The sequence below is a fragment of the Diabrotica virgifera genome, chromosome 1 (assembly GCF_917563875.1).
Source record: "Diabrotica virgifera virgifera chromosome 1, PGI_DIABVI_V3a".
Taxonomy (NCBI): Eukaryota; Metazoa; Arthropoda; class Insecta; order Coleoptera; family Chrysomelidae; genus Diabrotica; species Diabrotica virgifera.
The window spans coordinates 113,305,720-113,320,880 of NC_065443.1; the positions used below are offsets into that span (position 1 = coordinate 113,305,720).

At 31.5% G+C, this 15,161-nt stretch overlaps 1 protein-coding gene and 1 long non-coding RNA gene across 2 annotated transcripts in view; one reads left to right on the forward strand and one right to left on the reverse strand.

The window, feature by feature from the left end:
• The window catches only part of LOC114347743 (2-oxoglutarate dehydrogenase complex component E1-like), a 55,353-nt gene that overhangs the window by 27,800 nt on the left and 12,392 nt on the right, over positions 1 to 15,161 (reverse strand). The window contains exon 3 of the mRNA XM_028298419.2: positions 6,502 to 6,613. Coding sequence (XP_028154220.2) covers positions 6,502 to 6,613 — 112 coding nt within the window. The remainder of the gene's footprint in view (positions 1 to 6,501; positions 6,614 to 15,161) is intronic.
• On the forward strand, positions 11,466 to 14,668 carry LOC126890358 (uncharacterized). The gene is made up of 3 exons (XR_007700291.1): positions 11,466 to 11,918; positions 12,465 to 12,618; positions 14,424 to 14,668. It is a non-coding gene; the product is annotated as an uncharacterized LOC126890358 (long non-coding RNA).

Below are 15,161 nucleotides of genomic sequence, written 5' to 3' on the forward strand. Positions count from 1 at the left end.
CACCCTGTTTGTGTATTCACCGTAGACAGACGTTTAAAATTTAAATTTGAGTTGACTATCTTAAAAAATGTAAACCATCAACATGTATTACTGTGCAAAATTTCAAATCTGTATTTATTTTGATAGCCGAATTATAGGCGTGTCTTCAACTTAAATGGGGCACACTGTATATATTAGCTGAAATAATTTTGAACAAAAATGTTTATTAGCAATTTTAGTGTAGAGTGAACAGATAGTTCTCTCAGAAACAATGCCTGAGGCTACCGGCGATTTTGAATAACAGTTACTCGCCTTAAATTAGTTTAAATAAAAATTTGTATCAACTCGAAGGTAAAAATTCAATATCTTTGACCGAGTGTTTCAGTTTCAGTCTCATGAGATCAATAAAATTTATTACTTCCATTGTAGTGATGTTGATTATAGTTACTTTCGAGTATTCGTTACGAATCGTTACTTTTGTATAAAGTAATCATTTACAGTATTCGTTACTTTGATTACTATGATTACTTTTGTTACTTTTGTATTTGAGTAGGTAGGTAGGTATTTTGTATAAAGTAGGTAATCATTTGCAGTATTCGTTACTTTGATTACTATGATTACCTACTTTTGTTACTTTTGTATTTTAGTACCGGTAATCATATCTAGAATCGTATTTCTCAGTAGGTAAGTATTTTGTATAGGTATTCCGATATAACAGCGACCTTCGCAAATCTGTTTAAGGGATAAACATGATTTGAGTACTATGATTACTTTTGTTACTTTTGCATTTGAGTACCGGTAATCATATCTAGAAGCGTATTTCTCAGTAGGCAGGTATTTTGTATACGTATTCCGATATAATAACGAACTTCACGAAGTACGAAGTAATCAGAGTAGGTAATCAAAGTAGGTAATCAAAGTAATCAAAGTAGATACAATAGTCGTTACTCGCTCTGTTACGATTGGTACGAAGTAATCAGAGTAATCAAAGCAGATATAATAGTCGTTACTCGCTCTGATACGATTGGTACGAAGTAACAAAGTAATCAGAGTTATCAAAGTAATTAAAGAAGATACAATAGTCGTAACACGCTCTAATACGATTGGTATGAAGTAACGAAGTAATCAGAGTAATCAAAGTAATCAAAGTAGATACAATAGTCGTTACTAGCTCTGATACGATTGGTACGAAGTAACGAAATAATCAGAGTAATCAAAGTAACGATTTGCCTCTCTGTATAGTAATCGTTACTTTCGGTATTCGTAAGTAACGAGTACTTTGTAACCAATAGTTACTTTTTCAACATCACTATTCCATTGACCGGTCACTATGAAATTTGCATTGTTAGAGCCTAATCCTCAAACCTGTAACATGAAATTTTGATTCTGAGTTTTGGCAACTAATATGAGGTATTTGAAATGTGTTTAAAAAAACTCTGAATTTAAACTTTCACATTAGAAACGATCTACCTACAACGTTTAAAACTGGTAAGTTTATAAACAAAAAACTGCATACGAAAGCTTCATACTTCATCTTTAAAACTTACTTTGATTTTTGCCAATAGGACACTCTGATCAAAAGATATGAGATTTTTACGGTCGAGTTAATAAAACATTTATTTAAATTGATTTGGCGCGTATAACAGTCATAGTCCAGAGAAATAAGATTTTTCTTGTGACACATCCCCCTCCAGGCCGAAACCAAATTTTTTTGAGTAGTATGAACATCTATATTAATAGGTCTGGATCCCGCGTATGAAAAAAAAGTTGATTAATAGCAAGCTGAAAATTTGTGAATAGCTTAAGGGTGTCTGGTCGGACAAACTTTGATATACGGGAACACTGGAACAGGGGCAGATTTAATTGTGGGACAGGTTAAAAATTTGGAACGGTCAGACCACGAAAACGGCACATTTATTTTGTCCGACAGAACAGATTTAAACTCTCCGAACAGAGATTAAACCCTCATGCAAAAATCAGACTGCTATTTATCACCAAATGGGCGTTTTAATGAGTGGAACATGTAGAATATGTCAAATGACAGGAATTATGACAGGTGATAAATAGCAGTCTGATTTTTGCATTACAGTTTAATCTCTGTTGGGAGAGTTTAAGTCTGTTCTGTCGGACAAAATAAATGTGCCGTTTTCGTGGTCTGTTCCACAATTAAAACTGCCCCTGTTCCAGTGTTCCCATATATCAAAGTTTATCCGACTAGACACCCTTAAGCTATTAACAAATTTTCAGCTTGCTATTAATCAACTTTTTTTTCAAACGCGGGATCCAGACCTATAACCTTTATGTTTCCTGCAGCCGATTTTGATGATATACATAGTTATAAACAAATGAAAGATCAAAAAACGGTAAATTTTCGGTTTTTCGTCTATAACCAAGAAGTTAAGCATTTTAAACAAATTTGAGAGTAAGAAACTCATAAGTCGTCTAAAAAATTTTAATATGGCGTTTGCTTAATATGTCTATCCTTATTGGTTGCTTAGAAAATTGCAAAATAAATCATAAATTTTGAGTTTTTATAAATATTCATACTTATGTAAAAAATTAACTTAGAACCTTCTTATTACACGAATTGCTGACACTTGTGGTGGTTAAATTATATTTTAAATTTCAAAGCAATTGGTCAAATAGTTTAAAAGTTATTTAATTTGTTTATCCCAAATTCATATTTTTTTTGCAAACAAATTTGAGAGTAAGAAACTCATAAGTCGTCTAAAAAATTTTAATATGGCGTTTGCTGCATATGTCTATCCTTATTGGTTGCTTAGAAAATTGCATAATAAATCATAAATTTTGAGTTTTTATAAATATTCATAACTTATGTAAAAATTAACTTAGAACCTTCTTATTACACGAATTGCTGAGACTTGGTGGTTAAATTATATTTTAAATTTCAAAGCAATTGGTCAAATAGTTTAAAAGGTATTTAATTTGTTTATCCCAAATTCATTTTTTTGCAACACTATAAGTCAGAAAATTATGAGGTTACAATAAGACTTCTGACAGTTTATGGAGGAAGAACATTTATACTATTTTCTTAATTAAAAAAATGACAAAAAATAATTTTAAACAGTGTTAAATTATTTTGCAAAAACACGTCGATTTTTTGCTTACTTATAAATAATTAGAATAACTTTTTAACCTTTACCCGTAGAACAATTATTTTTTCCTAGTTGGAAAGACTTAATTTTTATACACATTTAGGAAGAAAAACAATTGTCCTAGGACAATTAGGAAGGAAGTTAGCCCCCTTTTTTTTTAATTCACATGTTTTTGCAAAATAATTTTGCAGTATGTAGAATTATTTTTTGTCATTTTTGTTTAATTCAATTAATAGCATAAATTTTCTTCTTTCATAAACTATCCAAAGTATTAGTGTAACTTCATCATTTTCTGACTTATAGCGTTGCAAAAAAAAATTAATTTGGGATAAACAAATGAAATACCTTTTAAACTATTTGATCGCAATTGCTTTGAAATTTAGGGTATGATTTAACCCCCACAAGTCTCAGCAATTCGTGTAATAAGAAGGTTTTAAGTTAATTTTTACATAAGTTATGAATATTTATAAAAACTCAAAATTTATGATTTATTTTGCAATTTCCAAGCAACCAATAAGAATAGACATATTCAGCGAACGCCATATTAAAGTTTTTTATACGATTTATGAGTTTCTCACTCTCAAATTTGTTTGAAATATTTAACTTTTTGGTTATAGACGAAAAAAGCGAAAATTTACCGTTTTTTGATCTTCATTTGTTTATAACTATGTATATGTATATCATCAAAATCGGCTGCAGGAAACATAGGTACAGGTTATTAATATAGATGTTCATACAACTTAAAAAATTTGGTTTCGGCCTGGAGGGGGTTGTGGCACCAACAGGATATTTTTTTCCTTATTTCTCTGAACTATCATTCAAAATTGCCGATCGCTTCAAGCATTTTTTTTTGAGAGACCGGTTTATTCTACGCAAAAGTGCTAAATTCTTATTTGATTCTTGATTGATTTTTGGTAAATCGATGTTTTTAATCCCTCCCTACGAGGGGGATTTTAGGGGAAACCCTGGATAGTATATAGTGGCATGGTGGCAAATTTTTTGTATCTTTTTGTAAAATTCAGCTTGTTAGTATGATTTTTAGATATTCAGTGGTATTTTCGTCTATGACGGGTAGAGTATTTATAGCGTTAATGATACAATTATAAAATACATAGGGTAGGTGGGGGCAAAGGTACGCATTTTCTAAATTTTCATCTCTAGTGAATCTCCAAATGCTTGAATTGGCACAGAGTATAGATGAAAGTGAAATTGATACCTTTTGTAATCATATTAGGCAAATGGAAATTCTTCAATATTATTTTTGTAGTGTTGATAACTTTAAAAAAAAATGTAAATGCGTAGGTACCTTTGACCCACCCAATGGGGCAAAAGCAAAAGTACACATGTGCGTACTTTTGCGGATTTGAGACATTTTGCAATTGAGACAAAATTAACTGATAGAATATCAAGCTCAACTTGATATTCACTTTGAAGATTGGCTTGAAACATGCATTTGCCAAGTCTACCTCACTGGGGGCAAAGGTACGCACTGCGAACGTTTGCCCCATTTGTGTGAGTACTTTTGCCCCATCCGGCAACCTATATATCTCTAACCTCAATATGAAACTATGCGCATGTGAACTTCAAACTGTCATGTAGAAGAAGTTTTCTAACAATAAACTTTCAATATGCCTAACCAATAATAATTTGAGTTTGAAAGATTAAGGGCCGGTACTTTATGTCTCGATTAACAGCCTGTTAGTTAACGGAAGTTTAATCGGGACCTCTTTAGGGTCTCTTGCGTTGTAATAAAGGCAATTATAATTATTATTATACTTATTTATAATTATTATAATACTTGTAATATTGTAATTGCATTTATTACAACGCAAGAGACCCTAAAGAGGTCCCGATTAAACCTCCGTTAACTAACGGGCTGTTAATCGAGACATAAAGTACCGGCCCTAAGAATTAGAATCAATCAATTTTTAAGAAAAATTAGATCAAGTAGGTACAAAAATCATTTTTACCTCATTTTTGTTGTTGTATTCGCCCTGATTGCGCCAAAGTGTCTCATCCAATGCTACTGAGTACCTAGTACAAAATATGCCACAAGATGTTGTCGCCAACATATACAGGGTGTTTGATTAATAATTGTCCATATAGTAACTGAAGACACCTTAGCACAAAATACGAAGATTTACCCTAAAACTCTTAAATAAAATGTGGTGCTTTACTGAGTTACAGGGTGTTTTATCTAAAAATTTAAAAACTATTTTTGCTCAGCATTTTAAAACTATCCGACGTATCCTTTTCATACTTGGCAGAAATTATAGGTACTGTACAAACTACTAAATTATGTTAAACAAACGTTTCTGGCTATTAACAGAGGCGTACGACGGGGGAAAGTGAATGGTTGACCCTTTCCAAATTCTACGCCACTGGCGGAATTGCTATTTTAGTTCAATTATTGGATTCTCCAATACTTTCTATGAAAATGATATACTCTCTATTCGTAACGATAAAGTCATTAGTTTTCGAGATTTTTGAAGTTAAAAATGAAACGACACGGTTATTTTGATTAATGTATTGTGCCGCTTCATTTTTAATTTTAAATATCTCGAAAACTAATCATTTTATCGTTCCGAATGAAGAGTATATTATTTACATAGAAAGTACTGGAAAATCAAAAAATTACACTAAAATAGCAATTTCGTCAATGGCGTAGAATTTGGGGTCAACCAGCCACTATCCCCTGTCGTACGCCTCTGGTACTAGCTAGAAACGTTTATTTATCTTAATAAAGTAGGGTGTACAGTAGCTACACTTTCTGCCAAGTATGATAAGGATACGCCAAATAGTTTTAAAGTACTAGGTACAAATAATTTTTAAATTTTAATCATATGAATCATATTATAAATTAATCAAAATAACTGTGCCGTTTCATATTTAACTTCAAATATCTCGAAAACTAATCACTTTGTCGTTACCAATGAAGAGAATATTATTTACGTAGAAGGTATTGGAGAATCTAAAAACGGCACTAAAATAGTAATTTCTCCAGTGGCGTGGAATTTGAGAAGGGTCAACCATTCACTATCCCCTGTCGTATGCCTCTGGTAGTAGCTAGAAACGTTTGTTTATCATAATTTAGTAGGGTGTATAGTAGTCGCACTTTCTGCCAAGTATGAAAAGGATACGTCGAATAGTATTAAAATGCTGAACAAAAATATTTTTTAAATTTTTAGATAAAACACCCTGTAACTCAGTAAGGGACCACATTTTTTATAAGTGTTTTAGGTTAAATCTTCGTATTTTGTGCTAAGGTTTCTCCAGTTACTATATGGACAATTATTAATGAAACACCCTGTATAAGAAGTTACTGAAAAATGTAAGTGCGTACTTTTGCCCCCACCTACCCTATACGATTTTGTCAAGTAGTGAATAATTTACTATAAAAACTTACTTATTTTATATTTAGGAGATATTATATCAGCAGGTTGTCGACCATCTTTACTTTCTCGCTTGGCTATTGTGGTTCCTAAGGGATCTACATCCGCCAAATAGTGCCCTCTTACCTATAGATAGGTATAGATTTTAGTAAATGAAATCGGTTAAATAGTTTTGAGGCTAATCATAAGTTTTATAAAGTTTTCTAAATTATTTTAAGTGTAAATACAAGTGCGGTCCGATAAGTAGGTACTTAGACTACCAAAGAAAAATAAAAAATTTGGAGAAGTGGCGATTTATTTCTCGATATAGCAATATTTTAGCTGGATTTTCGCAAGATCTGCAGAGTAGCACTCCGTGATGGCAATAAACTGAAAGTCGACTCAAATTTCTGCCAGCAAATGATTTTTTTTAGTTTGGAAACAAATATGAAGAGTATGATGGTTGGGCAGCAGTTCTTAGCCCAATTCGACCATTTAGGTCAGTTAGTCCAAAGCAGACGTGTGAGCCGGTTCGTTATCATGGTTAAGGAGTACACGTTTTTCTTTGTCAAATGGGGCTGTTTCTTTTGCAATTCGGCGTCGAATCGCTCCACTAATTCGGTTAGAGTCCTGTGACCATTTTGCCCTTCTCCAGGTACTCGATGTAGATCACATCTTGTGAAAACGGTATCCGTGTACTAAACAATATCACAGAGCCTCAACAGATAGGATGCGCTAATAGTCGCAAGTTTCGAATATAGGTCGACCTGTACCCATCTGCTTTCCTGATAAAACATTTTTTTATTAAATTTTCATATTATTGTATTATTTATTTATAACATATTAATGTACATAGACAAATATTTCTAGCATGGATTGCCAATCAAAATCGTGTCATAGCTATCCTTAGGGGGGACCGTAGGGGTTGAAATCAATATTTCAAGCACAATTTTTTGAAAGTATAGTAGAATTATTTTATTTATAAATTAAATAGGCATACTCAGTACAATTCATAGATTATTCAAGAAACAATTCAAGGAAAAATATTGAAAAATAAGCCAATGTTCGCAAATTTTTAAAAGACACCTCAAAATATAATGAATTTTGCGGTGGACATCAGAACTCATCATTGGATCATGGTAAACAAAAAATTCAAAAAGATTTTCTTAGCTTATGAGCTTTTCGAGGTAACGCTATCGAGTTTTTTTTAGTTTTATCGACTTTTGACTTTTTGATATCACTCAGAAGTCAAAACAACGATTTTCTCTTGCAAGAAAGGGTAAAAATCAACATATTTATTATTGTTAAACAAAAAATAAGCATAAAACAAAAAATATCTCGACAGCGTTACCTCAAGGAATGTCTAAAGAAAATATATATAAAATTGCAGGTGGGTCGGTCAAGTAGTTTTTGAGTTACAATTTCTACAGCCTTTGAAAAAAGCAGTTTTGAGGACAACGCGTATTGTCAACTTTTATTTTCAATTTCTTTTTTGTCTGTAAAATCGTAAAATGATTACCGGAATATCTTTTTGAATCGCGGAGTAATTTACAAAAGAAAATGAGAACAGCTGTTCACTACGTTCAAGCCTGTTGGAGCGAACCTGCTGCAAAGCGAGTCGAAGGTAGGGATATTCAACACTATCTCCCTACCTCCCTGCCTTCGACTCGCTCTGCAGCAAGTTCGCGCCAGCGCGCTTGAGCGTAGTGAGAAACGGTCAACAGCTGTTCTCATTTTCTTTTGTAAATTACTCAGCGATTCAAAAACATATTCTGGTGTGCAGCACTTTACGATTTGACAGACAAAAAAGAAATTGAAAATAAAAGTTGACATTACTTTAAATACGTTTTTCTCAAAACGTAAACATTGGCTGTAGACATTGTAACTGTAAACAAAGGCTGTAGACATTGTAACTCAAAAACTACTTGACCCACCCACCTAGAATTTTGTATATATTTTCTTTAGACATTCCTTGAGGTAAAGCTGTTGAGTTTTTTTGTTTTATGCTTATTTTTTGTTTAACAATAATAAATATGTTGCTATTCACCCTTATTTAAAAAAAGAATGTGTGTATACTTTGTACGCACGTAAGAAGTTATACTTCTCTTATATGATTATATGATTATAAACGAAATTAATATACTTTTTATTTATATTTTATTTAAATATTAAACTAATTTATACTTACTACTTCTCAAACATTTTTATTAAAACAGTGCCAAAAATTAAAATAATAAAAGAATAAAACACACACAAACACATTAAAAATGCCACAAATGATATCTGAACATTAATTGTCGGAAATTTTTTTAACTAAATACGTATTTTCTGAAAATAAAATTATATAATAAATATAGGGTGTTTCATTAATAATTGTCAATATAGTAACTGGAGAAACCTTAGCACAAAATACGAAGATTTAACCTAAAATACTTACATAAAATGTGGTTCCTTACTGAGTTACAGGGTGTTTTATCTAAAAATTTAAGAACTATTTTTGCTCAAGATTTTAAAACTATTCGACGTATGCTTTTCATACTTGGTAGAAAGTGCGGCTACTATACACCCTACTAAATTATGATAAACAAACGTTTATATTTACTACCAGAGACGTACGACAGGGGATAGTGAATGGTTGAACTTCTCAAACTCTACGCCACTGGAGGAATTACTATTTTAGTGCCATTTTTAGATTCTCCAATACTTTTTACGTAGATAATATACTCCTTATTGGCAACGATAAAGGCATTAGCTTTCGAGATATTTAAAGTTAAATATGAAACGGAACAGTTATTTTGGTTAATTTATGATATGATTCCTATGATTAAAATTTAAAAATTATTTGTACCCAGTACTTTAAAACTATTTCACGTATCCTTATCATATTTGGCAGAAAGTGTAACTACTGTACACTCTACTAAATTAAGATAAATACACGTTTCTAGTTACTACCAGAGGCGTACGACAGGGGATAGTGGCTGGTTGACCCTTCCCAAATTCTGCGCCACTGACAAAATTGCTATTTTAGTGTAATTTTTTGATTTTTCAATACTTTTTATGTAAATAATGTACTCTTTATTTGTAACGATAAAATCATTCGTTTTCGAGATATTTGAAATTAAAAATGAAGCGACACAATACATTAATCAAAATAACCGTGTCGTTTCATTTTTAACTTCAAAGATCTCGAAAACTAATGACTTTATCGTTACGAATAAAGATTACATTATTTTCATGGAAAGTATTGGAGAATCCAAAAATTGAACTAAATAGAAATTCCGCCAGTGGCGTAGAATTTGGAAGGGGTCAACCATTCACTTTCCTCCGTCGTACGCCTCTGGTAATAGACAGAAACGTTTTTTAACATAATTTAGTGGTTTGTACAATACTTATACTTACTGCCAAGTATGAAAAGGATACGTGGAATAGTTTTGAAATGCTGAGTAAAGATAGTTTTTAAATTTTTATATAAAACACCCTTTAACTCAGTAAAGAACCACATTTTATTTAAGTGTTTTAGGTTAAATCTTCGTATTTTGTGCTAAGGTTTCTCCAGTTACTATATGGACAATTATTAATGAAACACCCTGTATACTTACAATCATAAAATGTATAAAAAAAAAAATAAAAAAAAATAAAAGTTTCTATTGGGATTCGAACCAACTTACCAGCGCGGCTGGTATTGGCGTTGTATTGGAGTTCACTCGCATTAAACGCTTCGCCACGGAGACAGTGTGTCATTATGTGCAAAGATCGACTAACTAAACGGATTAAACTTTTGACATTTTTGAATAGGGCTTTTCATCGATTGTCATTTGTTTCGAGCTTCTGTCATGTGTCACATAATATTAATATATCTACGCCATACGTCTTTGGTTTGTATCATTGTTATATACCAATAACGTATGACGTAGATATATTAATATTATGTGACACATGACAGAAGCTCGAAACAAATGACTGTGAATGAAAAGCCCTATTATGTAAATCAAATTATTTTGATTTTGAATTGAAATGATTTAGAATTGAAAAAATACAACAAAACATAGAGTAAGAAAACAATATATTAGGTGAATATTGATAGAAATTTTGATGGTAATCAAATTATATAAATAAAAGTACAGTGGAACCCCGATAAGTCGGCCCCCGATAACCCGGAAGTCCGGCTAACCCGGACCGATTTTCATCAGACAAAAATTTAACAAATAAACAATTTAAAAATTTTATCAAATAAAAATGTATGTAGGCCAAATAATATTTCAGAGATAATGTGTATTTGTGTAATTTGAACACATAAGTACAATAGTAAAAATGATTCATGCACACGGCGGCAGCCAGAGCGACCGTCTCAGCTTATCGGAAAGAACAGACACCTGTCTGTATTCCTTTTTCTTTATTTATGTCAAACTGTCTTAGCATTGTTTAAAAAAGACGTGACTATTTAAAAATTCTTGTATTGTGTGTAGTACAGCCTATTAATCACTTCCGTTCTGTAATGTAATCCTGCTTCAGATTGTGTTTGCTTTGTCTACGTAATGGTAACAAAACGTAAAAATGTTGCAGTGACAATGGAAAAGAAACTAGAAACATTACGTAGGATTGATAAAGACGAATCTTTAAAATAAATTTATTGCAGCATCATAATATGATATTATGCTACCATAGGTCTGGATCCCGCGTATGAAAAAAAAGTTGATTAATAGCAAGCTAAAAATTTATTAATAGCTTAAGGGTGTCTAGTCGGATAAACTTTGATATATGAGAACACTGGAACAGGGGCAGTTTTAATTGTGGAACAGGTCAAAAATTTGTAACGGTCAGAACACGAAAATGGCACATTTGTTTTGTCCGACAGAACAGACATAAACTCTCCGAACAGAGATTAAACTCTCATGCAAAAATCAGACTGCTATTTATCACCTGTCATAATTCCTGTCATTTGACATATTCTACATGTTCCACTCATTAAAACGCCAATTTGGTGATAAATACCCTAACAACACACAACATTCCAGGAATGGACTACCAAAGTTCTATCAATATTTGAATGTCCTGGACATTTAGGGAACATTCGGTGAACATCTGATTAAATTATTCGTGGAATGTTACCATAAGACATTCTGTGAACATACTACCAATGTTCCTATATGTTCATTTTCAAATTCACGGCGCATGTATTTGTGCATGGTGCTTAGAGAGGGCATCACGTGACTAAAAACGACCAATGACCTCACTTCAGACTTCGGTGCTTCGGCCATCTTGACATGCATCTTGGCCTTGGCCACCTTGCCGTGCGTGATCGTTGTTTGTTTTTATTTGTGCTTTTTAAGAATATTTTTTAATTCGGATACTTTTATAATAACTTTAATAGTATTATTAATATAGTGCATAAAATCAGTTGGAGTAGCAGAAGCAATGTAGATAAAAAATCTGCAGGAATAATGTTTCAAAGGTTAGTATATGTAAACAAAGGCATGCCCCTATTTCAGAAAATATCCATTTATTATTTTAATAATTGCGAATAAGCCACAAACTTGCTTATTCCTAACTAAAATAGTAAATAGAGTTAATAACAAACGGATTATTTGTAAAATTAAATTTTTTTTTGCGTTTTTGCTAATGTATGCGTTTATAAACAGGATGGTAGACCACACACTATAATAGTACCAACTAATGAATACACAGTATGAATAGTACAGTCGGTTCGCTAAACTTAGTCTCAGACACAACTGGCTAGTGATTTTAGTAAATAATTTTGACAATTTGGTAAAATTGGCAAAAAAATAACTAAATAGTTAGTAATTTTGGCAAAAATGGCCAAAAACAAAAAAATTACCTACTAAAATCACTAGCCAGTTGTGGCTAGGGAAACGACTATACTAATAAACAATTTCTAAGCTGCTTTTTATAATATTTTGTGAGTTCATTAATCATATTTTTTATTTAAAACTAAAATTTGTTAATAATGCTCAGTAATGCATATATTTTGTATTTTTAGCTTTCCAGAAGATCCTGCAAAGAAGGCATGAAGTATTGATCAGATTTGTTAATAGAGCAGTATGTTCAAAACATTTTTTAGAAAAAGATATTGACAGAACTTCACTTTCAACCGTTTGAGAGACTGTGCTGTTCCAATAGCTTATATCACACAGGTAATATGCTTAACCCAATTAAGAATACAATTACAATATACAGTTGGAAAAATTAAAGAATAGGGCTTTTCATTTACAGTCATTTGTTTCGAGCTACTGTCATATGTCGTATAATCCGTGTTGTATTAATATTATACACAGATTATATAACATATGACAGAAGCTCGAAACAAATGACAATCGATGAAAAGCAATATAGGGCTTTGTTCATTGTCATTTGTTTCGAGCTTCTGTCATGTGTCACATATATTAATATATCTACGTCATACGTCTTTGGTTTGTATCATTGATTATATAAATAACGTATGACGTAGATATATTAATATTATGTGACACATGACAGAAGCTCGAAACAAATGACTGAATGAAAAACCCTATAACGATTAACGATCACATCAATCACTTATTTTGTATAGGGCTTTTCATTCACAGTCATTTGTTTTGAGCTTCTGTCATGTGTCACACAATATTACTATATCTATGTCATAAGTTATTGGCATATACCAATGATACAAACCAAAGACGTATGACGTAGATATATTAATATTATGTGACACATGACAGAAGCTCGAAACAAATGACAGTTGATGAAAAGCCCTATTTGCTGTCTTTTTCTATAAATCACAAACGTTTGTTACCTATAGAAAAAGATCATCATCATCATTGGCTCGACAGCCCTTTCTGGGTCTTGGCCTGTTCCAGGATTCTTCTCCACTCTGATCTGTTTCGTGCTTTTTTTCTCCAGTTTTTTATTTTTAATGTTTTTATATCATTTTCTATTTGTTCTAAAATAGAAAAAGATAGCAAATACAAAATAAGTGATTGATGTGATCGTTCATGGGTATAGGGCTTTTCATCGATTGTCATTTGTTTCGAGCTTCTGTCATGTGTCACATAATATTAATATATCTACGTCATACGTCTTTGGTGTGTATCATGGGTATATGCCAATAACGTATGACGTAGATATATTAATATTATGTGACACATGACAGAAGCTCGAAACAAATGACTGTGAATGAAAAGCCCTATAGGGCTTTTCATTCACAGTCATTTGTTTCGAGCTTTTGTCATGTGTCATATAATATTAATATATCTACTACATATGTTATTGGTATATACAATAATAGATACAAACCAAAGACATATGACGTAGATATATTAATATTATGTGACACATGACAGAAGCTCGAAACAAATGACAATTGATGAAAAGCCCTATTCTTTCATTTTTCCAACTGTAGATACCGTTGTTCTTCATTATCTACATCAGAGATCTAAGTTGACATTGTTGCCCAATTACAAAAAATTTTTGAATTCATTTTAAGTCCAATATATCACATAATTATTGCGAAGTAGATTATACAAGAAAACAGATTAATATTGAATGCAAATAAATAAAAACATCAGAAATAGAAAACAACAATTAAGTTATAATCTTAAGTTAAAGTAAATAATAAAAACAATAAATATAATAAAACAAAATACTTATTAGTTTGTGAAAAAGCTATTTCTTTGTGGCATTTTTGTAATTATTGTAACTATTTTAATGGGGAAATAAGCCAGAATTTACTTGAAAAAATAACTTTATTATGGTTTCTACTTCCACATCGGACGTCGTTGTCAAAATACAAAATGTTTTACTATTTTCTTTATTAAATATTATTTATTATTTATTTAAATATTATTTAATTTATTATTTATTTTATTATTATTATTATATGCATATTATTACCTGTAAATATTTCTTCTGATTGTTAATTGTAAAGGATAGAAAAATTACCATTTATTTTATTTTCTTTTAGAATCAGCTGAGAGAAGTGGTCTACAAAAAACCAGGAAGGAAATGGAATATGTGGCTATGAAAGGCAAAAGAAAGGTTTACAAAGCAAATGTGACACATTTTTTTATAGGAATATCAGTAAATTACATTAAAAAAATGTATGAAAAGATTTTTTGCAATAAAAATGTTTATATTTATCAAGGATGCATTATTTGGTATGGCCACATATCGTCAGTGATGTGACAATACCTCCTATCTGTTTTTTGATGAGATTTGTAAGATAGACTAAAAACTTGTTTGGGCCACCTCCTGTTTTCATATATTTTTTGACTTGTTTTGCAGTAAATTTAACTATCTATTTACTACAAAACAAGCCAGAACTTACGTATGCAAACAGGAGGTGACCTTAAAAAATGTTTTTCGTCTCCTGCAAACCTCATGAAAAAAGATATAGGAGGTATTGTCACAGCACTGACGATATATTTCAGAGAATGTCTAAAAAATATACTGTGAATGTTCAAAGAACGTTCGTAGACATTCATGGAATGTTCCAACAAGACATTTAGTCTAAAAAATATACTGTGAATGTCCAAAGAACATTCATGGAATGTTCCAACATTCATGGAATGTCCCAACAAGACATTCAGTCTAAAAAATATACTGTGAATGTCCAAAGAACATTCATGGAATGTTCCAACAAGACATTCAGTCTAAAACATATACTGTGAATGTCCAAAGAACATTCGTAGACATTCATGGA